This window comes from Corythoichthys intestinalis, chromosome 1 (assembly GCF_030265065.1).
Source record: "Corythoichthys intestinalis isolate RoL2023-P3 chromosome 1, ASM3026506v1, whole genome shotgun sequence".
Lineage (NCBI taxonomy): Eukaryota > Metazoa > Chordata > Actinopteri > Syngnathiformes > Syngnathidae > Corythoichthys > Corythoichthys intestinalis.
In genome coordinates, this window is record NC_080395.1 from 40644114 (window position 1) to 40670315 (window position 26202).

The 26202-nt window shown below is 42.9% G+C and overlaps 1 protein-coding gene across 3 annotated transcripts in view; it reads left to right on the forward strand.

The window, feature by feature from the left end:
- Nucleotides 1–26202, forward strand: part of LOC130916684 (chromodomain Y-like protein 2) — a 73237-nt gene that overhangs the window by 38480 nt on the left and 8555 nt on the right. For 2 of the 3 annotated variants that reach the window (XM_057837584.1, XM_057837577.1), the window contains exons 3-4: nucleotides 10547–10764; nucleotides 22235–22407. In XM_057837584.1, coding sequence (XP_057693567.1) covers nucleotides 10547–10764; nucleotides 22235–22407 — 391 coding nt within the window. The remainder of the gene's footprint in view (nucleotides 1–10546; nucleotides 10765–22234; nucleotides 22408–26202) is intronic. The other variant, XM_057837594.1, reaches the window with a different exon arrangement.

The window sequence follows — 26202 nt, forward strand, 5'->3', positions numbered from 1 at the left end:
AAGTCCATAATGCACAAAATACTTTTCCACAAGTGTCTTTGCCACAACTTGTGCCTTTTGGCTTTTGGTCGGAAATGCCTGTGCGTATCTGGTGAAATGGTCAGTGACTACTAGGACGTTACTGATCCCCTTTGAGTCTGGTTCCATTGATAGGAAATCCATGCACACTAAATCCATGGGTCCATGACTAATGATCTGTTGCAACGGAGCTGATCTTTGCACAGATGTCTTGTGTGTGACACACTCGCCACAATTTCGGATATACTCTTCCACTTCTGATGCCATCTTGGGCCAAAAAAATCTACTCCGGAGCAGATCAACAGTTTTTTCTTGTCCAAGGTGCCCAAGATCATCATGCATGGCTTGCATAACATTCTTGCGGAAAATTTTAGGAAGAACCAGTTGACTGACCTCTTCTCCAGAAGGTTTTTTGCTTAGGCGGTACAACAATCCATCTTTTAACGAAAGTTTTCCTGCTTCTCTTTGAAGTCTAACTATTTCTGAATTTGTGGGTGCATCAGGCCAGTGTCCATGCTTTATGGCCTTTACAGCTTCTCTGATGGCTTCGTCTTCCTCTTGAGCTCTTGTCAGACTTTGCTTTGACATCTGTTCAAGGGAATTCAACTGAATTTGTGTGGGATGTGCATACAGGTCTGGAATGCACTTGGACGATGCACCTAACTGAGCGACATACACTGGTGTAGTATAGGTGGGTTCTGAATTGCAGGCAGGATGACAAAGAGTCTTGACCCCAGACTGTGGTATCGTCACCCAATCGTCATCTTCAGAATTGACTTGGTTTCTTGACAGCAGGTCAGCGTCGATGTTCTGTCGGCCTGGTCTATACTGGACATCAAACTCATATGTGGACAAGGCAGCGAGCCAACGGTGCCCCACCGCATTGAGCTTGGCAGTTGATAGTACGTACGTTAGAGGGTTGTTATCAGTACGTACCGTGAATCTTGCTCCATACAAATAGTCATGGAATTTGTCCACAACGGCCCACTTGAGGGACAAAAACTCCAACTGATGAATAGCGTAGTTTCGTTCAGATGCGCTTAACTTTCTGCTTGCGAAAGCAACCGGGCGCAGACCTTCCGGGTATTCTTGGTAAAGTACTGCCCCAAGTCCCTTCAAGCTTGCGTCCACATGCAGAATGTAAGGCTTTTGTGGATTTGCGAAAGCCAATACAGGTGCATGGGTTAGGCAATGTATGATTTTGTGGAACGCGTCAGTGCAAGACTTGTTCCACCTTTCTCCAAAAGGCTCTGACTCTTTCAGATAGACTTTGTTTGGATCGGGGGCTTTCTTCTTACTCTTCTGAGTAGGTGCATAGCCTTTGGTGAGTTCAGTCAGTGGCCTGACTATTTCTGCATAACGTTGGATGAATCTTCTGTAGTAGCCACAAAAACCTAGAAACGATTGCAGCGTCTTCAGATTTGTTGGCATGGGCCAGGTGGTTACCGCTTCTATCTTTTCTGGATCAGGGGTGACACCATCGGCTGACACTATATGCCCCAGATATTTAACTCTAGAAAGACAGATTTGACACTTGTCGACTGAAAGTTTTAACCCAACCTCTCCAAGTCTGTCTAGGACCTTGAGCAGCCTTTCTTCGTGCTCTTCAAGTGTTCTACCGAAAACAATTAGGTCGTCAAGGTACACGAGAACTTGCAAAAGGTTCATGTCTCCCACAGCTTTCTCCATTAACCTCTGAAATGTTGCTGGAGCTCCTGTGATGCCTTGAGGCATTCGTTCAAACTGGAAAAATCCTAACGGGCAAATGAACGCCGTTTTTTCTTTGTCCTCTTCTGACATAGGAATCTGGTAATACCCTGAACGCAGGTCAAGCACAGAGAACCACTGACTTCCTGTCAGAGCGTTCAAAGCATCTTCAATGCATGGCGTCGTATATTGATCAGGTATTGTACGACTGTTCAATAATCTGTAGTCAATGCACATTCTCACAGTCCCATTCTTTTTCCTGACAACGACTATTGGAGAAGCATAGGGGCTGCGAGACTCTTTGATGATGCCAGCTTTTAGCAGTTCTTGCAAATGCTTTCTTACATCTTCAATATCTGCTGGTGCTAATCGACGAGATCTTTGTCGAAAAGGCCTGGAATCTGTTAATCGGATGCTGTGCTCGGTCCCTTTTGCCAATCCCACATCCCACTCCTGTACTGAGAAGACATGAGACTTCTGGGCAAGCTTTCGTCGTAGTCTGTTCTTCCACTGTTCAGATATTGTGGAATCCCCGAAGTTGATTTGACTTGCATCAAACTCTGAGGGAGTCTCCTCTTTGGGTGGAATGTTCTCCACCGAGTCAATGTGAAACATACTTCCAACTACTGTTCCCACTGGAAGAGAAATGTCTCGTGTTGATTCATTTTTTACCAGTATTCGGAAACTGTTGATTTCTAATGCTTCACTGGGCACAATCATTGGATGAATAAACACGTCAGCAGGTAATGTGGTTACTGGTGCCGTGTCCATCATCAGGATTTCTTGCTCAACTGGGTGCTTTAGGTCAACTTTGCACACAATTTGCATCGCTTTATCTGGTGACAACAACAAAGGACCTGGTCCCATCCATCGAACACGCCCAGCTTCGTCGCCTTCTTGAGCTGGTAGCTCAACACTTGACGGCGTACTTTTATTTGTGCCGACAGAAACACGAAGCCCTAGTGCACTCATGACATTAGCATTGTCTTTAAACTGGTAGGCCAAACGTCTGACGTGGCTTGTGTTGGTGCCAACAATTATTGAGGCTTGTCCTTCCACTCTTGGACTCGGACATATGAGGGCTAAGACAGTGACTATTTGACTTGTCCCAAACACCTCAGCTGGATATTCAAAGTCGACTACAACATATCCACGGTACGGGTAGCTAACATCTGTCAGACTTAATCCCCATAAATCTAGTCCTTCAACTGGAGAAATGGGAACATCAGCCAAATGTTGCTGGTACCAGGACTCAAATATTATTGTCACCTGGGAACCACTATCCATCAAAGCAGTACCTTCGTGCCCATTTACTTTCAATGTCACCAAGCTAGGTGGTCCAACCAACCCCTCAGGAATTCCAGATATTTTTGGCACATCAATTGCACTTTGTGTGACTGAACAGTTCACCTGAGTTGTTTTGGCCTGATTGCATGCTTGACTGTTTTTTGACAAATTCAGCGCTTGAATGAGCTTCTTTATCACTTTAGCTTTGTTTTCCGAATTTGGGCACTTGGCAGCAAAGTGTCCACCTTCTCCGCATTTATAGCAAAATCGCTCCTCCGAACTTTGTTGCTGGCGTTGTGGATAGGTGCTAGCTGGTTGGGACATTTTCACTGATGAGACAGCCACTTGAGGTTCCAACACTTTATTGCTGACTTTTTGTTGCAAGCGTTTTAACTCTTTCTTCAAAGCAGCAACTTCTCGATCAGCGTTACTATCACTGTCTTTTGCATTAACGGGACTCTTTGGAGCATTTGTGGCTTTGGGAGTCGGGTTTGAGACTACTGCAGCTACTAAAGCTTTCAATTCCTTTATCTCAGATTTTAATTGTTGTATTTCAGTTGTTTTTACATCAACAGCTTGTTGTACATATGAACTTTGTACAACAGGAAAATGTTTTCTTCTTGAAGCTTCATATTCTTCTTCTGTGCGAATCTCCTTTAGCAATTGGAGAAACGATGGGGGTTTAGCTTTTCTTTCTCTTAGTCGAAGATTAACCAGCATCATATCTGAGGCAACTGCACCCCGCAACAACTGTTCTAACCTTACTTTGTCAGCACAATTAGCCAAAAGACCACCTCTTTGGACCACCCTACTCAACGACTGTTCTAGACGTCTGAGGAAGTCTGAGAGTTTCTCCGCTGGCTGCTGCTGCAACAAACGAAAGGCAAAATACAGCTCTTCTCCTGATTCTGCTGTCCCAAAAGCATGCTCAAGTGCTTCTAAACAGTCTTCTGGACTTACTTCAGGATCACCAGTGCGTGCTGCCTGAACAATATCAAGGGCTGGTCCTCGCAAACTTTCCATCAATCTTCGCCTTTTTTCTTTGCCAGAGCATTCACACTCTTCCACAAGTAGTCGTGCCTGACGTAACCAATGTTCAAATTGTTCCTCTCCAGCCGGAGTGGGCAACAATCCTGAAAATGTTCGTAAACGGCGATAGCTTCCTAAATCGTTCGACGGTTTAGTTTTGCCGAGCAACTCACTCACTGCTTGTAGAATGGCTGCTGTAGACTTAGCCGCCTCCTCGGTGTTGGGTGATGGTGCATGCGCGTTCGTTGTGGGATTGCTATCTGCTTGCTCTTGTTCGGTCATTTTCCGGTGTGTTTCACTAGTTACTGGAAAGTGATCAGCTGTGAGCACAGTCCAAGGTCCTCCACCATCAATGGGGTAAACATCAACTGGGACCGATTTACGTTCGACAGTTTCTTTGCATTCACACAAAGCTAGAAATTGTTTCTGTTGTAGGCTTGACGTTCTAGCTCGAACACGTACACGTCCAAGACTCTTCACCGTTTCCATTGTTTCTTCAATGGCTTCTGTGTTCACATCTTCAAACATGAGCACCAAGACCGCATGAGCCTGCTCTAAAGACTCAGTTTGGCACCAATCTTTTAATTTTTGTACTAACTGCACTTGAGTTTCCATTTTGGGTTTAAATGAATCACTGACTAATTTACACAATTTACTTACAAATTTTCACAGAATGCACAAAAAATACAAATTATCCCAGCGGTGCCTCCATTTTTATGTAGCGCCTCTCTAGTGTGACAAACTATTATGAGAGGTGGCTAACCTGAGTTCTTTCCTTTTTAGCAAAATCACAATTCAACTATCTTTCTTACTATCTGTTATATAGGCATTCACTGTGAATTTTTGAAAATAAATATTTTCTATTAAATTATCAGTGTTCGATTTCTTTTCCCTAGTTTCTCACTATTGCAGTTTAAAATTCCAATTCAACCCTCACAAACCTCTTACCAAATGGCTTAATAAACACACCAGTTATGTATGAACTATATACATTTAATGAAAAAAATAGGCAGATTAAATAAAATTTGTTCTCCAAAATATAAGTTTTAACACAAATTGTCCACACACACAAGCTAAGCTATGGGCCCAGATTAATAAGTCTAAAGCCGGCAAAAATTAACTAAATTTGTCTTACGTGGCTGGCCAGATTCGCTGCTTGCGTGCGTAGTAGCCTTAAACAAAATGGCTCCTTCACCCGAAGGCTAAAAAAAAAACTGAGGGTACCTTAATGAATCCCGTTTTCTCCAAACACCCCGAAAGCAGTTGTTCGTTGGAAAGGTGACGCTCCACTCTCTCACGATCCCCGTGGAATCCTTCTCAGTCGGCGGCAGCGGGTTAGCGTCGTCCTCCACGTCGGCTTCGGCGTTGAGTGTCCCTTCTCCCGGTTGGTTCGTCCACAAACGCTTCGCTCACTTGTTTAGCAGGCCGCTAGACGTTTACCCAAATGTTGGGGCTCACCACGAGTCTCTTTGTTAGCGACGGGCGTCGCTAGCTTCTCGGTTAGCGACGCGCGGCCGTTAGCCTCTGTGTTAGCGACGAGCGACTGTTAGCCTCTTTTTTAGCGACCAGCTCCACTCGTCCCGCTTGAGTAGACCACTCAAAGCCATCCAACAATGACGATTGACGTCCTCAAAGTCCTCTTTTTGAGCACTTTCGCCAAAAGTCAATTAAAAAAGTCCACAATTGTCTCAGCTCTGCCACTCTGCCGTTACCGGACGTCTTTCCACTGAGCCTTCTCGAACGTTCTTCCTCTCTCTCTCTTCTCTCGCTCGCTCTCTCAAACCCCGGAAGTCCTTACTCCCAAACTGTCATGCAATTAACATTTTTAAAAACTAAATATACATCTTTTTACATATAATTGTGCAAAACTTCTCAAAAACTGTTTAAATGAAAAAATATATTTACAAACATGAAATAATTTTACAGAATATATTTTTTGCTCATAATATATAGTAAACACATAACTTGGTGGTTAATGGATGTAACTATTAATATAACATTTGTTTGAAAATACTGACGTATTTTTAACTATGTTACACAGGCTTTCGGCTACAGTCAGAAAATATTGGATCCACTAGCCTAGCATCGCGTTTGCTACAGCCTCACAACACTCTTCTCTCTCAGTGTCTCTGACTTTTCTCGCGTCATTCAACCAACGTAGTAACGCACATTGTCTCGTTGCCGAAAGGGTGACAAAATCCCGAACGGAGAAAAAAAAAACGTGTTGCACGAAAAATGTACAGATTTTGAACGTACAGCGTACACATTTAAAAATCAGTGCTCACCTGTACAAATTACGCCAAAACCGTACAACTTGATAGGTATGTATCCATAAACCCATAGGCGGAGTTTGACTTTTGGGGCTGGTGGGGCACAACATGTTGATGACCCTGAAACGCAGTGTCAGCAATAAAATTACAAAAATATTTATAATAATAAGTTGAGAATTAGTGTTTTTTTTTCCCCCATCATTCTTGAGGGGAATTCTAAATCAGGCTGCTTAGGACAGCTATACTTTTCGCCAAGATCATCATCCATTGAATATGGTACACCCATCGGTGTCGTGCCAATGTAGTTGCCCCTGTCAAAAATGGCATCCTCTGTGAGGAGCCATTGCGCTGCACTGATTTGCTTGATTTGCGTGTTTTGGTACGTACTAGGTTTTAACAAATGCCCCAACCATCAAAAAAAAAAAAAAAAAAAAAAGACAAATTTCTGTCGTATAGCGTAACATATGTACTGAACGTAAAAAAAGGCAATGTTTTACTGTTTTACTCGTAGGATGACCAATAACTGTTATTACTGTAATTCAAGACCTGTATGGAGTTTCTCCAGTTTAATAAACGTTGATGTCCAAAATGTATAACTGTGATTCTTTTCTGGCTTCAAGTCGACATAACTCATAACTTGTGTGTTTGTGTGTGCGTGTGTGTGTGTGGGTTGTGTGTGTGTGTGCGCGCTTCCGCGGCCAGGGGATACAATTTTTGACGGGGGTAGCTACATCGGCAAGATACTGGTGGTAGCTCTGTTGTACAATTAGTGTCTTTAGTGGGGCAAACTGAAACTCGGCTCACCATTTTGGCGGTGCTCTCTGGTGCTTCATGGTCCAAATTTTCAATCTTTGGTTCTTGCTCAGTAGTTGTCGCTTTTGAAAGCTTAGGTTTTAAAAAAAATACGTACAGGACTGTCTCAGGAAATTAGAATACACAATATTCTAATTTCCTGAGACAGTCAGGAAATTAGAATATTGTGTATTCTAATTTCCTGAGACAGTCCTGTATATATACACAGGACTGTCTCAAAAAATTAGAATATTGTGTATTCTAATTTTCTGAGACAGTCCAGTATATCCATCTTGCGTCTTCGGTCCTCAGGTGATTTTGGCTATGCAAAGCAAATGACCGTCTAAGATGCTAGTCACATGATCTGTTCGAGTAATAATTTTGACCCATTATAAAACTTAAACTAAACTTAAAATATGTTTTTGTTCATTTCATTCATTTTTGTTTTTTGTTTAATTGCTTTAAAATAGGGCTGTCAAAATTATCGCGTTAACGGGCGGTAATTAATTTTTTTAATTAATCACGTTAAAATATTTGACGCAATTAACGCACTAGCCCCGCTCAGACAGATTTAAATGTCAGTATAGTGAAAGGCCAACTTGTTAATTGTGTTTTATGGAGTTTTTCCGCCCTCTGCTGGCGGTTGGGTGCGACTGCTTTTATAGGCTTCAGCATCCATTACCATTGTGTAAGTAGTTATTGACATCAACAATGGCGGGCTACTAGTTTAATTTTTGATTGAAAATTTTACAAATTTTATTAAAACGAAAACATTAAGAGGGGTTTTAATATAAAATTTCTATAACTTGTACTAATATTTATCTTTAAGAACTACAAGTCTTTCTATCCATGGATCACTTTAACAGAATGTTAATAATGTTATTGCCATCTTGTTGATTTATTGTAAACAAATACAGTACTTATGTACCGTATGTTGAATGTATATATCCATCTTGTGTCTTATCTTTCCATTCCAACAATAATATACAGAAAAATATGGCATATTTTATAGATGGTTTGAATTGCGATTAATTGCGATTAATTACGATTAATTAATTTTTAAGCTGTAATTAACGCGATTAAAAATTTTAATCGTTTGACAGCCCTACTTTAAAACTTTTATGGACAATATTTTACCGTAAAACTTTAAAGTCATATATAGGAAAGTCAATTACATGCAATGACACTTTTCAGCCACCAGGAGGACCTGGCCCCCTCAGCCCACCCATAAACTCCAACTCTAATTTGCTTTTAGTCTAAAGTACCGCTTTAGAAAAGCTAATTTAGTTTGTCTAGAAAACCTATAATTTACTAATTTTAACGGTATTTGCACATGCAGTTTGTGGGTGGGTAAAAGAAACAATATTTTCATATACCACACATATAACCAAAATGCATTATGTTTTCACATATCAAATGACAACTTGCCAAATATTAATTACAGTTCTTTTTTCTTTTTTTTAATTCTGATTTAGGTCTGAAGGTTTGAAGTGTGCTCAAACTGTTAGCTCCTTTACATCAGGGCTAAAAACGCTATAGTTTACCACACGAAATTCATAACCGTCTATGTACAGTGGGGCAAATAAGTATTTAGTCAACCACTAATTGTGCAAGTGTTCCCACTTGAAAATATTACAGAGGCCTGTAATTGTCAACATGGGTAAACCTCAACCATGAGAGACAAAATGTGAAAAAAAAAACAGAAAATCACATTGTTTGATTTTCAAATATTTTTTTTGCAAATCATGGTTGAAAATAAGTATTTGGTCAATACCAAAAGTTCATCTCAATACTTTATTATGTACCTTTTGTTGGCAATAACGGAGGCCAAACGTTTTCTGTAACTCTTCGCAAGCTTTTCACACACTCTTGCTGGTATTTTGGCCCATTCCTCCATGCAGATCTCCTCTAGAGCAATGATGTTTTGGGGATGTCGTTGGGCAACACGGACTTTCAACTCCCTCCACAGATTTTCTATGGGGTTGCAATCTGGAGACTGGCTAGGCCACTCCAGGACCTTGAAATGCTTCTTATGAAGCCACTCCTTTGTTGCCCTGGCTGTGTGTTTGGGATCATTGTCATGCTAAAAGACCCTGCCACGTCTCATCTTCAATGCCCTTGCTGATGGAAGGAGATACATGAGACACATGGCCCCATTCATTCTTTCCTTTACACAGATCAGTCATCCTGGTCCATTTGAAGATAAACAGCCCCAAAGCATGATGTTTCCACCCACATCCTTCACAGTGGGTATGGTGTTCTTCGGATGCAATTCAGTATTCTTTCTCCTCCAAAAACGAGGACCTGTGTTTCTACCAAAAAGTTCTATTTTGGTTTCATCTGACCATAACACATTCACCCAGTCCTTTTCTGGATCATCCAAATGCTCTCTAGCGAACCGCAGATGGGCCTGAACGTGTACTTTCTTCAGCAGGGGGAAACGTCTGGTAGTGCACAATTTGAGTCCCTGGCGGAGCATTGTGTTACTGATAGTAGCCTTTTTTACTGCGGTCCCTGCTCTCTGTATGTCATTCACTAGGTCCCCTCGTGTGGTTCTGGGATTTTTGCTCACCATTCTTGTTATCATTTTGAAGCCACATGGTGAGATCTTGCATGGAGCCCCAGATCGAGGGAGATTATCAGTGGTCTTGTATGTCTTCCATTTTCTAATAATTGCTTCCACAGTTGATTTCTTTACACCAAGCGTGTTACCTATTGCAGATTCAGTCTTCCCAGCCTGATGCATGTCTACAATTTTGTCTCTGGTGTCCTTTGACAGCTCTTTGGTCTTGGCCATAGTGGAGTTTGGAGTGTGACTGACTGAGGTTGTGGACAGGTGTCTTTTATACCGATAATGAGTTAAAACAGGTGCCATTCAAACAGGAGCCTCGTTTGACCTCGTTAGAAGAAGTTAGACCTCTTTGACAGCCAGAAATCTTGCTTGTTTGTAGGTGATCAAATACTTATTTTCCACTCGAATTTGGAAATAAATTCTTTAAAAATCAAACAATGTGATTTTCTGTTTTTTTCCCCATATTCTGTCTCTCATGGTTGAGGTTTACCCATGTTGACAATTACAGGCCTTTCTAATCTTTTCAAGTAGGAGAACTTGCACAATTGGTGGTTGACTAAATACTTATTTGCCCCACTGTATTACAAAATTTCAAGTTATCTGCTTTTTATATATTTCGATTTCAATATTTTTTTTAATTCTTTTGACGATTTAATTTCATTTTATGTAGAATTTTATTTCCTGTTTCAATTGTCTTTGTTTTTAACTTTCTTTTTTTTTTTTTTTTTAATGTGATTTTTACAATCTCTGTTTGTGAATCTTTATGTGATGTAAAGCACTTTGAATTGCCTTGTGTTGAATTGTGCTAAACAAATTTCACATGAATACAAGACTACAACATGATCGTTTTTGTTTAACCTCTCTTTGTCAGGCTCCCCCCTGGCCAATGGCAAGATGCATCTGCAGAGCTCAGTAAAACGCAAGCTGGCAGAGGAGAAGTGCTATGTGTTTGACAAGCGGCTCAGGTACAACGTGCGACAGAACGAGAGCAACTGTCGATTTCGGGACATCGTAGTGCGGAAGGAGGATGGTTTCACACATGTCCTCCTTTCTAGCCAAACAACGGACAACAACGCTCTGACGCCGGAGGTGGGAACAACACTGTTTTCACACCCAATAAATGAAGATGTAGTTGAATAGACTTTTGAGAAATGATTGATTTGAATGATAGTTCTTTAGCATGAATCTATTTAGCAGGATAACTTTCACACAGTAGATTTTGTCCTTCTAACACGTTGCATCTCAAAAAAAAATATTGACAACTCTTTACATGAATTCCATGCATTATTTTACTTTGCACAAATGGATATTACACAGTTCAGCGGAGAGATGCAGATGCCATTAACCTGGCACATCTAAACGTTAGGGTTAGTCTGTACATATTACTGATGTTGTGAGTAACCATCGCTGCTCCATGTGATAAAGGTCTCCGTCTGTATTAATAGTCTAAAACAGGGGTCAGAAACCTTTTTGGCTGAGAGAGCATGAACATCACATTTTTTTTAAATGTAATTCCATGACAGCCATACAATATGTTTAAAACTAAAAAAAATAGAAGTAATGTGTGCATTTTATGTAATTTCAACACTTATAAAGTACAAGGGTTTGGGTTGGTCTCTGAATTGTTTTAATAACATTATTATGCTGTTGCTAATCAATAATGAGTATTTTTTTAACCATTAATACAACTTCTGGTGCTGCATGTTTTTGCTGATGATTTTGCTTAAAACTCAAACTTAGGATGCGTCTCTTTTCATGTTCACGTAGTGCCACGAATCCTGTTTTTCTCCACCATGCAGGGAGCACAATCATTGCACACCGAAAGTTTATCCATCGGTAGATTTTTTTCTATAGCAAACTCAGTGAAGGGCTTGAATAAATCCTCCCCTCTTTTTGTCTCTTTCATAGTCAAAACCTTGCAATCACGCTGAATTGGGATAAATTGCTTACGTCTGTTGACTCATCCAAAGCAAGAGAAAAAGCGGTGCCGCATGATGTCCTTCACTTGCGTTGTCTCAATCTGATTCGACATCATGACGGTCTTTATCCGAAAAGTCGTCAAAAACTCTCCACAAAGGCAAATTCCTCTGTCAGTTCCTGCTGAACGTTAGATACTCCTCGTCTTTTTTTCTTTATCCCATCTTCTCAAAAGTGTTTCTAAAATTAGCTGACAAAGACGGAAAACGAAACTAATAACGAGGGTAGTTTACTTCAAGCACATGCGCACATCGGCCGCTATTTTCGACTGCAAAATATGGCGACCCCACTTGAACAGTGTATCTGCCTCATCTGCGTTGCCAATGCGATTGACAGATAAATAAAAATATAGATAAACACAACGACATGTATGTTTGCTACTTTCCCACTAAAATTACTGCGAACCGGTTTTCTAATCGCCGGTTGTAGTATACGGACTACGTGTCCCATGATCACCCTGGGCTCACGCAGCCAATGGCATGGGACTTGGAGGGATCTAACGTAGCACATCTAGGTTGCTTTTTGATTAAATCTAGCGCGAATTGCGCGAATGTTGCATGAATGTAGCATTAAAAAAGTTAAAAGTTAACATACGCCGCTCATTACTGGACAATACCAGCATATGACTGGTGACCGTCGCCGAGTATAACAAAACTTTTTTTTTTTTTTTTTTTTTTAATGATTAATGATTTGTCTGAGAGCCAGATGCAGCAGTCAAAAGAGCCAGATCTGGCTCGCGAGCCATAGGTTCCCAACCCCTGGTCTAAAAGAACAGTTCTGTATACACTCACCGGCCACTTTATTAGGTACACCATGCTAGTAACGGGTTGGATCCCCTTTTGCCTTCAGAACTGCCTCAATTCTCCGTGGCATAGATTCAACAAGGTGCTGGAAGCATTCCTCAGAGAGTTTGGTCCATATTGACATGGTGGCATCACACAGTTGGTGCAGATTTGTCGGCTGCACATCCATGATGCGAATCTCCCGTTCCACCACATCCCAAAGATGCTCTATTGGATTGAGATCTGGTGACTGTCGAGGCCATTTGAGTACAGTGAACTCATTGTCATGTTCAAGAAACAAGTCTGAGATGATTCCAGTTTTATGACATGGCGCATTATTCTGCTCAAAGTAGCCATCAGAAGTTGGGTACATTGTAGTCACAAAGGGATGGATGGACATGGTCAGCAGCAATACTCAGGTAGGCTGTGGCGTTCCAACGATGTTCAATTGGTACCAAGGGGCCCAAAGAGTGCCAAGAAAATATTCCCCACACCATTACACCACCACCATTAGCCTGAACCATTGATACAAGGCAGGATGGATTCATGCTTTCATGTTGTTGACGCCAAATTCTGACCCTACCATCCGAATGTCGTGGCAGAAATCGAGACTCATCAGACCAGGCAACGTTTTTCCAATCTTCTATTGTCCAATTTCGATGAGCTTGTGCAAATTGTAGCCTCAGTTTCCTGTTCTTAGCTGAAAGGAGTGGCACCCGGCGTGTCTTCTGCTGCTGTAGCCCACCTGCCTCAAAGTTCGACGTACTGTGCATTCAGAGATGCTCTTCTGCCTACCTTGGTTGTAATGAGTGGTTATTTGAGTCACTGTTGCCTTCCTATCAGCTCGAACCAGTCTGGCCATTCTCTTCTGACCTCTGGCATCAACAAGAAATTTCCGCCCACAGAACTGCCGCTCACTGGATATTTTTTCTTTTTCAGACTATTCTCTGTAAACCCTAGAGATGGTTGTGCGTGTAAATCCCGGTAGATCAGCAGTTTCTGAAATACTCAGACCAGCCCTTCTGGCACCAAAAACCATGCCACGTTCAAAGTCACTCAAATCACATTTCTTCCCCATACTGATGCTCGGTTTGAACTGCAGGAGATTGTCTTAAACCATGTCTACATGCCTAAATGCACTGAGCTGCCGCCATGTGATTGGCTGATTAAAAATGAAGTGTTAACGAGCAGTTGGACAGGTGTATCTAATAAAGTGGCCGGTGAGTGTATAACTCACTAAAACGAGAGTTACTTCTGTAACTAAGGTTCTATGAATTCCGGATGACCGCCAGAGGGCGGTGCTTAGCACCTGGATATCTACGTGTGCGCAGCACAAAGGTCGAGAATAAAATACCAACAAAGTCACGCCATTGGACGTGACCTGGGTGACGTCAGAGGTCGATAAGAGCCCCGCTCACCCAGCACTAGTTCCTTTTCGGAATGTACTCGCAGGGAGTCTGAGTGACAGGCAGCTCTGGCGGTCATCCGGAATTCATAGAACCTTAGTTACAGAAGTAACTCTCGTTCTATTTCATTCCTTCTGACCGCCAGAGGGCGGTGCTTAGCACCTGGATGACTTTATACCAACAATGTCACGAAGACACCACACATACCGAGGCTCAGTCACGGTGAGAGGAAGCCGACAGCACTACTGAAGCTACCGGGTGAGGAGCTGCCACATTCACTCTGTAGAAGCGGGCAAACGTACAAGACGATGCCCACGTTGCTGCGGAACAGATGTCATTCAGAGGAACACCTCTCAGTGCCGCCCAGGAAGTTGCCATCTTCCTTGTGGAATGGCACGTGACTTTAGGAGGCTGAAGACCTTTGGATTCATAGGCCTGAAGAATAGCTTCGACAACCCAATGTGACAAGCGTTGCTTCGAGACTGTGCAGCCTTTATTTTTGTCACCAAAACATACAAAAAGAGCATCTGTTTTACGAGTGCTTGCAGTCACGCTAATATAGTGCTTCAGCATACGAACAGGACATAGCAAACTTTGCAAATGTCCGTCAGGTTCACTCACATCGTTAAACACAGCCAGGGTAACTGGCTGGTTAATGTGAAAGGCTGAAAGTCTCTTCGGTTGAAAACTCGGATTGGGCCATAATGTAACCCCAGAACAGTCAGGATTCCACTTTAAACAGTTCGGAGAAATCGATAAAGCATGTAATTCACTCACTCGCTTCGCTGAAGTAATTGCGAGGAGGAACGCAGTTTTTATTGTGACCCACTTAAGGTCAGCCCCATTCAAAGGCTCAAAAGGGGTTGAACACAAACCCTCCAGGACTAACGGAAGGTCCCACGTGGGGACGCGTGGTAATCTTGGAGGCCGTCGACGAAGGGCACCCTTCAAAAACCGACACACCAGGGAATGAGAGCCCACTGATCGGCCATCCACCAAAACATGGTGGGTGGCTATCGCAGCCACGTACACTTTTAAGGTTGATACAGAAAGTCCCTTATCAAGAAGTTCTTGTAAATAGCTAAGTAATATTGGCACAGAGCAGCGCACAGGATCCACATCGTGATCCTTACACCATTTATTGAACAGTCTCCGCCTGTTACTGTAAAGCGCCCTCGTGGACGTAGCACGAGCATCAAGTACAGTTTGTACAACCGCCTCTGTACAGGACTCTAACAGAGAGTCCGGCCCTTCAGAGGCCACAGGTACAGGTGAAGACGCTCCGGGTGGGGGTGCCAGATGCTCCCCTCCAACTGGGACAACAGGTCCATTCTCTGGGGCAGAGGCCAAGGATCCCCATTGAGATGTTTGAGAATCAACGGAAACCACATTCATCCTGGCCAGAACGGAGCGACCAACAACACCCTGTGATTGCTCTGGCTGATTCTGTGCAGAGTCACCATTAAGAGAGGAAGAGGCGGAAACGCATACAGGAGAGAGTCTGGCCATGAGTGTGCTAGGGCATCCTGACCTAGTGGACTGTTCGGTTCCGCAAGGGAAAACCACAGTTGACAATGAGTGGTTGCTTCTGAAGCGAAGAGGTCCACCTCTGCAACACCGAACCTCCCCCATATCTCCTGAACCACAGCAGGGTTCAACCTCCACTCCCAGGCGGTGGTTTCTGCCTGGAGAGTAAGTCTGCTGCACAGTTCCGCACCCCCGGAAGATGGACTGCCCTGAGACTCAGAAGGTGTGGAAAAGCCCACAGGAGAAGTTTTTGAGCCTCCACCAGTGAGAGAGGAGATCTGGTCCCCCCTTGGTGGTTTATATGGTAGACAGTGGACGTATTGTCCGACCGAACCAGAACATGCTTTCCACTCAGCGCAGGGAGAAAATGCTTGAGACCAAGTCGAACAGCACGAAGCTCCAATACATTTATGTGACAAAGTCTCTCCAGTGGGGACCAAACACCCCTGATCGTCCTGTGGTTCCACACTGCACCCCAGCCTGATAGCGACGCATCCGTTACAACCACTTCTCGGCGTGAGGGAAGAGAACCTAACGTGACCCCTTTGCATATGAACTGCCTGTCCATCCAGGGCCTTAGAAGTCGATGACAACGCCCTGAGAGAGTCACAAGTCTGCGTTGATGTCGGGTGGGATCCAATCCCAAACCGTTCATCCAAATCTGTAACGGGCGCAAAAACAAAAGCCCCAATGGCACCACAACTGATAGTGCAGTCAGTTTCCCCAACAACTGGAGGACGGTCCCGTATGACAGACTCGCACTGTGTCTGACACGCGTGACCGTTCGGAGAACGTCGTCCACCCTTTGTGGCGACGGAGAGGCGGTCATAGTTAAGGAGCTTAAGCTCATGCCGATGAAAATCACATGTTGGCTGGGAATCAAATGACTTTTTGAAAGGTTTACCTTGAGACCTAGTTGCTTCACATGGTCCAACAGCAGCGTGGTGTGGCTGAGAGCTTGTTCCCGAGTCTGTGAACACACAAGCCAATCGTCCAAGTAAGGAAGAATTCTGAGGCCGCGGCTCTGCAGGGGGGCCAGCGCCGCAGCCATGCATCTTGTAAATGTCCGGGGAGCAAGAGAGAGGCCGAATGGCAGCACTCTGTATTGGTATGCTTTTCCTTCGAAGGCAAAGCGAAGGAAAGGCCTGTGGTGTGGTACCACTGGCACGTGAAAATAGGCGTCCTTTAAATCCACACTTGTAAACCAGTCTCCTTGAGTGATTGATTGGAGAACGTCCGTCGTGCGAAGCATGTGAAATTTTAGACGCTTGAGGTAACAATTTAGTGATCTCAGGTCGAGGATAGGGCGAAATCCGCCGTCCTTCTTCGGAACAAGAAAATACATTGAATAAAACCCTTTCAACAGGTTTGAACTGGGAACCAACTCTATAGCATCCTTCTGTAAGAGTTCTACGATCTCTTTTCTGAGGGCCATACGTTTCCCTGGATCTGACACAACTGTTGTCTTCACCCCATTGAACTTTGGGGGACGACGCTTGAACTGAATAGTGTAACCTCTGAACAGAGTTGAAATGACCCATGGGTCTGGAACAAGGGCGACCCAGCGTCTGAGATGGAGTTCGGTAAAATGGCTGAGGCCCTGGCAATGGTAGTCAAACTCTACCGTTCCTGCCCCTACTAGCGGTAGAGTGCTTGGAGGGGCGAGTGTGTTGAAGTCTGTGAAATCGGTCGGCTCTTGGAGGTCTTCCTGTCGGCTCCCGAAAAACAGGCCGTAGAGAGGAATGTCCATCCGCAGAAACTGGACGTGCAGTTCTCGGCGCAGGTGGAGCCCTGGTAGCAGAGTGATAGGTAGGAGCACGTCTGTGGGGGGGCCTGGAAGCTCGTTGCAGGTCAACAAACTGTTGCCAGGACCTGTTGGCTTCCACAGCTCTCTCAAGGGTTTGTTGGGCTGCTGGGCCAAACACTTGACCCGGAACAACAGGTAGAGTGCGAAGCGCACCCCTACACGACTCAGTCAGAGGAGACTGTGCCAACCATACTTGGCGTCTGGTCACAGTAAGTGTCGACATGAGTCTGCCAAGTTCTCTGGACATATATGCAAATGTCTGGAGGGAAGCATCGCTCAGGTTCTGTAAACTTTCATTGACACCTGCAACCCTCAATGACTGTGAAAGGGCCAGGGCAAGGTGGGAAAATGTATTACCCAAGCGGCCAATCCGAGCCGCAACATCATAGGCCTTGGTAAGGAGATCATCAGTCACCCGGCACTGTGGGGGCGGGCATCGTGCCTCTGCGCGGGCAGCATCTGCTGGGTCCACTATCAGGCTCGCGACAATGCTGTCCACCGACGGCATCTTGTTTAACCCATATTGAGCAGCATCATGCATAGAGCTGAGTGCCCTACAGTCTTGGGACAAGTGGGTGGACGACTTAGGATCCGTCCAGCAAAGCTGAAGCTCTTTGATATAGGGTTGTGATGCTGGCACACAGAATTGTGGTTTTTGAGCGGTCTTAAAGAAGGCATTAGAAACCGAATTCTCAGCTGGTAATGTCTCAATACCCAGTTGTGAAAGGGCTAATTGGACAGTTTGCTTTATGAAAGACAAACCAGGACTAGAGTCTGGGGGTAGGGACTCGGAAGTGTCAGAGTCCGCTACCGAGGGGCATGGAGAAGGCCCGATGTCAAGGTCACCACCATAGGTAACATCTCCGGTCCTAAACAGCGAGTCACTTGCTGCTATGGACACAACGTCCTCTTCCAGGTGGCCAACTACACTGCAGTGCTCCTGCTCAGGCACGCTATCAATGACACCTGTGTTTGCACACATATCCCCCCCTGGCTGTAAATTCAGGAGTAATGATTTAATCTGAGCGAACTCAGAGGCCAAAGTGTCAACCTTAGCAGATAGCATGTGGTCGGTATCACAAGCCTTCTTTGATGAGGTGGCCCCAACATGCTGCTTCTTATGGCGCTTGGTCGTCTTTTTTGGGCTCGACGCCAACGCGCCGTGAGAAATATCATTTTCCACCAAAGCCAGTCTAGCGGACCTTTCCGACAACGGGATGCAGACACAATTAAGACACGCTTCCTCGGTGAGCGCCTTTCTTAAATGCCCAACACCTAAACACGACGGGCATAAAGTGTGTCCGTCTTCTGGGCTCAGGTGGGCTAAACAGCGAGCACACGCGTTCACGAGCGGTCCCGACATGCCTACACACAGTGCGAGCCCTACTCACGAACTCCGGAGTGAGTCAGCAAAGTACGAGGCTCCCCGAGCGAATAACACTCGAGGACCAGTCCACAGTATTGAGGCTCGAAGCAAACAAGCCACTCGGTTACAGCTGGAGGAGGCGCGGAGCGAAAATACACTCACACACTCCCGTTGTAGAAATGCAAAGAGTGAGTAAAAACACTCCCGTTGTATAAATGCAAAGAGCGAGGAAACACTCACGGCACACCAAACAAAAATGGCGCGGAGCGGGAAACACTCACAGCCTAATCAATAACCCGGTTCGGAAGAAACCGCCGCGGCGACACATTAGCCAGTGCGGGCCCGCATGATTGGTGGAAATAGCCGCGGTGCTACATTAGCGTATCAGAGCGAAATATACTCACAACAATACAATCAATAGAGTCCGGAGCGGAAAACACTCACAGAAAATATGCAACTGAAGATAATCCAGAACGTGAAGAAATCGATAGTCCAGCCGCAGCTCGCAGCCTCTGGAGGACGTAATCCACGTAGCTCCAACCAAGCCGGTTTCGAGGCTTCCGGCGAGCGCGGTAATACGACCTTCGCCGATGCGAGAATGTAGAAAAGGAACTAGTGCTGGGTGAGCGGGGCTCTTATCGACCTCTGACGTCACCCAGGTCACGTCCAATGGCGTGACTTTGTTGGTATTTTATTCTCGACCTTTGTGCTGCGCACACGTAGATATCCAGGTGCTAAGCACCGCCCTCTGGCGGTCAGAAGGAATGAAATAGAACATGGAATACCTTTACTCTTCCTGTCTGATTTTTAAAATAGAAATACCAAGGAACTAATAAAGCTGGTTTTGGCTAAGAAAGTCTTTTAAACTGTCCCATGATATAAATATTTAAAACTATTTGATATATAAAAGTTTTAAATTGAGCTATTCTACACTTTCTAATTGCGCTATAGTGTCAGTTTAATCTCTTTTTTCAAATTTGAAAACATTAGATTTTTATCAAAAGGCTTAGAAGAGGGTTGATGTGACTAAAATATTCACTAAGCAACTGTACGACTAATGAGCTATTCTACACCTTCATTGTTGGTGTGAATAAAGAAATCCAGATGATGATTTGTGTGATACATATAAACAACGATTCATTCATGGTTTAGGTCCCAGAATTTGTGATTAATGCACTGAGTTTGTCATCCCTGCTGAATTGAGTGTGTACTCGTTCTCATCTTTGAGTTTAAGCTGAGCAGCAGTCCATCCCTCTGTTTGATTAAAAACAAAATCAACATCCTTTTCTGTTCTTTGCACAAGCCTAGTTTTCTCTCGAGCTACTCATTACACATTCGTTTCATTTTTACAGTTGTCTCTTTCATTGTTTGGAAGTAATATTTTTTAATCATATTGTTTGAGCGGGATTTTGATTCACCTGGACACAATAAATCACTGTGGTTTATAAAATACCAATGTCATTCAAAACGAAGAGCAAATACCGTAATTTTCAGACTATAAGCCGCTACTTTTTCCCTCCGCTTTGAACGCTGCGGCGTATAGTCCAGTGCGTCCTATATGTGGATTTTGCAGGCCGTTAAGGTGTATGTCTTTTTTAGGCTTGTTAAATGTATTGAATTGTATTGATATTGAAATGTTGTGTAGGGATACAATACTTGATTACTCAGTTATCTAGTAGTTTTTGGCAAGGGCGTAGGTTTGGTCTCAACATTGGTAGGGACGATATAACAGCATAACCTACATGTAGACTTTTTGCTGGGGACGGGACATTAATAAGACCAAATAGATTGTGTGAACGGGGGCTACATTTCTCACGAATATGAACCGAATTAATTGATAGGCTAAATGATTAATGCAAGTCTGTAAATCTGTATTGGCTTTTACTAACTTTCAAGTGTATTGGTTCAGGTGATACACCGTTCGATTCAAACCTCTGTTTTCAAAAACTACTATTTTTTTTTAAATTCCAGAATAAATGTCTGGATTTTACTAGCACATTTAAATTGCAATATTTGAACATAAATTATATTAACATACGTATACTTGTTAATAATCTCAACTATCCGGGAATGCAAAAAATAAACATTTGTGTTAAGACCACTCAACATTGTCGAAATAAAGAAATTAAATATAATTGAAAAAACTTAGTCAGGGAATAACAAAAATAAAAGTTTAGTAAGTCTTATTAACGTCTCTCTAAGCAGCTTCCTATTCAAGTTTACAGGTTAGCAAACTCACACAGTTTAATGTTCTTCTGAGGTCAGACTTTCAATATCAAAATTAGTGGTGTGTTCCCCACCTACACTCCATTGTTGTCTTTTTACATACAGTGGCTGCTGCTGCTGGTCGAAAAAAAACTTCGAAGGGGCAGAGGAGGCGGCATTGTTGTCGACATGTTGTATTTTTTTCAGGGCTGTGAGTGCTTTTGCTGATTGGGTCAAGTCATCAGCCAATCAAACGTTCGTTTGAGGGGGAAAAATGGCCTGGCAAGTCAAAAGATGTAGATGTACTGTAAGTCTGACCATAATGAAAATAATTCACTTATTAATGGTAGGGTCAGTTCTATCCTTACAACATATGGGAACACATTCTAAATTACTCATATAACTGAATTCATTATAAATGCAAATAAGGTTACTTAAAAGTTGGTGGGGACAATTTAAGCATCCTGAAAAGTTGGTAGTGTTATGTCCCTACCGTCCCTATGCAAACCTACGCCCTTGGTTTTTGGGCTACCACAGGTTAAGAGAATTTTGTTGTCATGGGGTAAATTTGATTCTGCATGACTCTTGATAGTAGTGGAGGATATTTTTGAATTTTTTCTCATTAACTTATTGGCTGCTTGACATCCAATCCATTTGAAGTTGGAGGGTTGAAAGTGAATGAACATTAATTCACTGCCACCCTCCCAGTTCAAGTGGATTGAACGTCTACTAGTCATAAACTGTTTTGAAGAGTCTTAAATTTTCATGAGCCACAAGACTGGACGTCTATCATCGTCCAATGGCACTGAAAGAGTTCCTATAAAATCTTTTTTTTTTTAAATTTATGTAGTATCGAAAATTGTATTGAGTTGTTTTATAGATAGATAGATAGATAGATAGATAGATAGATAGATAGATAGATAGATAGATATCAAGTTGAAAATATTATAGTATCGCGACAACAGTAGTCTTTAGGTGAGACCATCCCTGTGGTTTATCGTCCAGTTCGGCTTATACATGAACAAATAGTTTTCTTGTCAACTTTGATAGGTGCAGTTTATAGTCCGGTTTATCTACGAAAAAAAGTCATTTTCGTGTCAAATTTGGTGGGGGCGCCTTTTAGTCAGGTGTACCTTATATTCCAAAAATGATGGTAAACTTTGTGTAATGATATGTCTAATGATGCTGATTTGCTTCTTGTCTGCTGAATCACACCAGAAACAGAATGATTGACTTGTACGTATGCACAGTACTTATTTCTAGAACTATTTTAGCCAGTGACAACATTTTTTAAATCATTTAGTCTTCTTACACTGTCAATGTATGTAAATGTCAGAGTCAACTCTGGATATATGCTCTGTATTAATCTTTTGTATCGAAATAATAATTAGGGATTTCAATCAATGGCGAAAGAACTTAATGTGAATTGCTTGCCTGTATAGGTTGGAAGGTAGACTTGCATCACACCTGTCCTTATGTTGCTTTTCAGATCATGAAGGAGGTGTGTCGGGCTCTAGGTAACGCGGCAGCCGATGACAGTAAACTGTTATTACTCAGCTCTGTGGGGACCATCTTCTGCAGCGGGCTAGAGCCATCCTACCTGATGGGCCGTCTGTCCACCGACCGCAGGAAAGAGAGCAGTCGCATTGCAGATGCTGTACGGTAAGTTGAAAGCTCGCCCACATCATTCTTACTCGTTATCTTACCCTGGACCTTTGAAGGATAGTTTTTACTGAAAATGGATGAAAGTCTTCCTTTTGGTCATTCGTTAACAGAGCAGTGATTTTATACAGTCTGAACACCCAATACATACCCTAATCATTAAGATTTTACCACTTCAAAATATTCTTGTCTTTATTTCATTGCAGACAAACTCTTGTTCATTTTCGCATGTCTAGAGTTGTGACACACACAAAAAAAGCAACTAGACCAACATCCAGTTGTTAGGACAAGAAACACAAGGATATCAATAGCAAACTGAATCCTAAACAAACTTTTTTTTATGGGTTTAAACTGCCTGTGACACGAAAAGGCATGTTTATCTCATAATACACACGGTATTTTATGCTCCTGAATGAAATGGACCGCTTGGATGTATGTGGAAGCGATCGCTATATTTATTTAGTTTTTTTAATCCCGCGCCATTAAAACTTCCGGCAACAGTCTCGAGTTGAGAAAGAGGGGACTGTGACATGTACGGAGGAAGGAGTCCTCTTCACTATACAGCCGTACTGTTGTATGAGAAGGACTAAGGATTCAGCTGATTTTGCGGATTAGTACGTTTATTTTTCGCATCACACCAGCCAAACGGCTGCAGAAAAATCTTGCTGTACGAGGGAAAGGCGTTTGCGCCTTTTTGGGGTTTCAAAAGGTTCCCATTCACCGGTGGATATTGGCCAAAACAAGCCTTACTGCTGTGGGACCATTGGACTTACCAGGAAGTGAGTAAACATCGTGTTTTGTATTATGTCAAATACTGGGATCATTTTGATATGTAGGTGCCTTGCATTTTGTGGCTGACATGCTCCTTGCCTCCCCGGCCAACAACCGGCGTCTTGTCGCACATCCCTCTGCCGGGAGAGCATTATACTCGGCTTTTTCCTCTCTTCATGTGCCCGGCGTTCTGTCAAATTTTCCGACCGATCAGAAATGGCAACTTAAGTTAAAAATAGCTGTGAATACAGCGATTACAAAGTAAACACTACAAACTTTCTTTAGATAAAGGACTATTCACGTTTGATCATGTATGGGCATGTAAAACGTTCTCCTCATACACATTAACTGCACATGTTAGCTGCACAACAACTGCAGCCGCTCGCCTATGACTCTCTCTGGCTGTTTATGACTTCGCCGTGAATAAAGCATTATTTTGCCATATTTGTGTTGACCATTTGGCAGCTACACGCTCCTCCGATGTCGGACGGTTTGTTCAGCGGTCATTGTCCAGCTGCTTCCCCGGCGAGCTCTCCTGTCTGTAGTAGCAACGATACGAGCTGTGAATTGCTCTCCGCCGGGCGGTTTGCCGATCGGCAAAGACAATCAACAACCCAGTCATCATGTGAAAGGATCCGGGCTAGTTATGTGTTATTTTCCGCTTCGAAGACTTTGAAACATCACTCGGTTCGGGTTAGCATGTCGGCTAGTTGTCACGCCTCTTGGTTTGTTTACATTCTCCGAAGCCGGGGAAGGGAAATGACATAAGCCCGATTTAGGTGGCATAAAATATCGTTCGGGAGGTGCAACAGTAAAGGTGAAGTCGACAATTTTGACCATTATGGAGTAATTTTGCCATGTCGTCTTGAATAAATGCATTTTAATTATTTCATATTCCATTTAGCACAAGACTGTTATTTGTCATGACCGACCATGCCATTTATTTAGCTTTTGGGGAAAAATACTTGGATGAAAAATAATATCCTGTAAAAATATTGGAGAAGAGAGACTGAAACAATGACATTTTGCGGCTCTCTTCGTCGTGTTTTCCTCGTTGTGAATAATTCCCCCTCAATGGGCTGCATACTAAATCAGATGAAATCGTGACTCCGCAGACGTCATCCACCTGTTGGGGATGCTGGAGCTGGAATGGTAGGCGTGGCTAACCGGAAAATTAAATGACTAATTTCTCGTCATCTGCGCTTTGCTAAATTCTTGTATATAATCAAATCGTCTCAAAATATGATTCTAATTCACATAGTAATTCTATTTAAGACTTTTTTTCTCCTGTCGTACGCACTTTAATGATATTGTGTTTGTATCTAATCGCAACCCGTGTCTCAAGATACACTTTGAATCGATCTCAAGCCAAAGATTCTCAACCCTACTTGTTATGTTTCATTTACTGCTGCCAAGGCCAAATTATCCGGACCCAGACTTCTAACCAGACCTAGTCTGTAGGTGGTATGTAAATGGGTTACACAGTTCACTGACACATCTTTACTTTTTGATTTTTTTTTTGTTGAAATCAGCATCAATATCTGATACCAACACTTCTTTTCAACACGCAAATGAGGATAATGTACTAAAATTATGATTTCAGCCATAATTATTTTACTCAAGAAACACTAGTTTTGCTCCATTTTGTGTTTTATTCGTGCTGCTTTATTTATGTCGCTCCTTCTGAACAGCAAGCCTTGTTTGCATACATTCTTGGGACTACAAAGAGAAGAAAGCATGGTCACGTGGTTTATCCCATTTGGACGTTTTTCAGTCTGAAGTTAAGAGTCTGATGTAAAAAAAAAAAAAATCAGGAGCCAGATACAGTATATTATTTGCCATTAAATTACATTAGCAGCCAGACGCCGTTTGAAAAGAGCTGTCGTTTTCTTACCTGATCTTTGAAAACAATCTTTAATCCCTAGCATGTTTTTCTTAATTAATTTTATCCCATTTTGATTAGTTGTGTAATTTCCTACCATGGAAGCGTCTAGTAGACATCATAATCAGATGCCGGAGCCGCCTCATTCGGCTCCTCTTGATGCAAAGAAGAAACATTTATACTCTTGGCCCGTTCCAGCTTTCCAAGCTTCAAAATCTATTTTGGAATGTAACAATTAAACAAAACGGTGTGCATCAAGTGTCTGGATACCTACATGTCAAGAAGGCATCCTGATTCCTAATCAGATGACCGAGCCGCCTCATCCAGCTCCTCTCGATGCGAAGATTAATCAGCTCCAGTCTGAGCCACTTATGATTCACCAAGCATTTCACTCTACTTTGGAGCGTAACAATTCATATAAACAGTATCCATCAGGTCTCTGGAAACATGTTAACTAATAGACTGCTATTGACAGCACCAGACATCCGATCCAGTTGGACTGAGAAGGCGGACAGAAAAAGACCACTGCTAGCACTTCCAGTTCATAGCTCCGTCAATGGCTGTCAGTTAATTAAAGACATCAAAAAAGATAGAAACAGGCACTTGCCAATTCCCAGTCACCTCAAACGTGGTTAGCGAGGGATTCTGCAATAAGAAGTGAGAGGAAGCAGCAGCTATACTGTGAGTCACTCCCAGATGAGAGTGGTCTTCACCCTCTATTTAAATGTAAGTCCAGACATCCGGCGGAATAAACTAATTTCTGCTTCATGTACCCCCAACCTTTTCCTTTCAGACACTACTCTTACAGTTGTGGTCAAAAGTTTACATACACTTGTGAAGAACATAATGTCATGGCTCTCTTGAGTTTCCAGTTATTTCTACAACTCTGATTTTTCTCTGATAGAGTGATTGGAACAGATACTTCTTTGTCACAAAAAACATTCATGAAGTTTGGTTCTTTTATGACTTTATTATGGGTGAACAGAAAAAAGTGATCAAATCTGCTGGGTCAAAAATATACATACAGCAGAGCTAATATTTGGTAACATGTCCCTTAGCCATTTTCACTTCAATTAGGCGCTTTTGGTAGCCATCTACAAGCTTCTGGCAAGCTTCTAGTTGAATCTTTGACCAATCCTCTT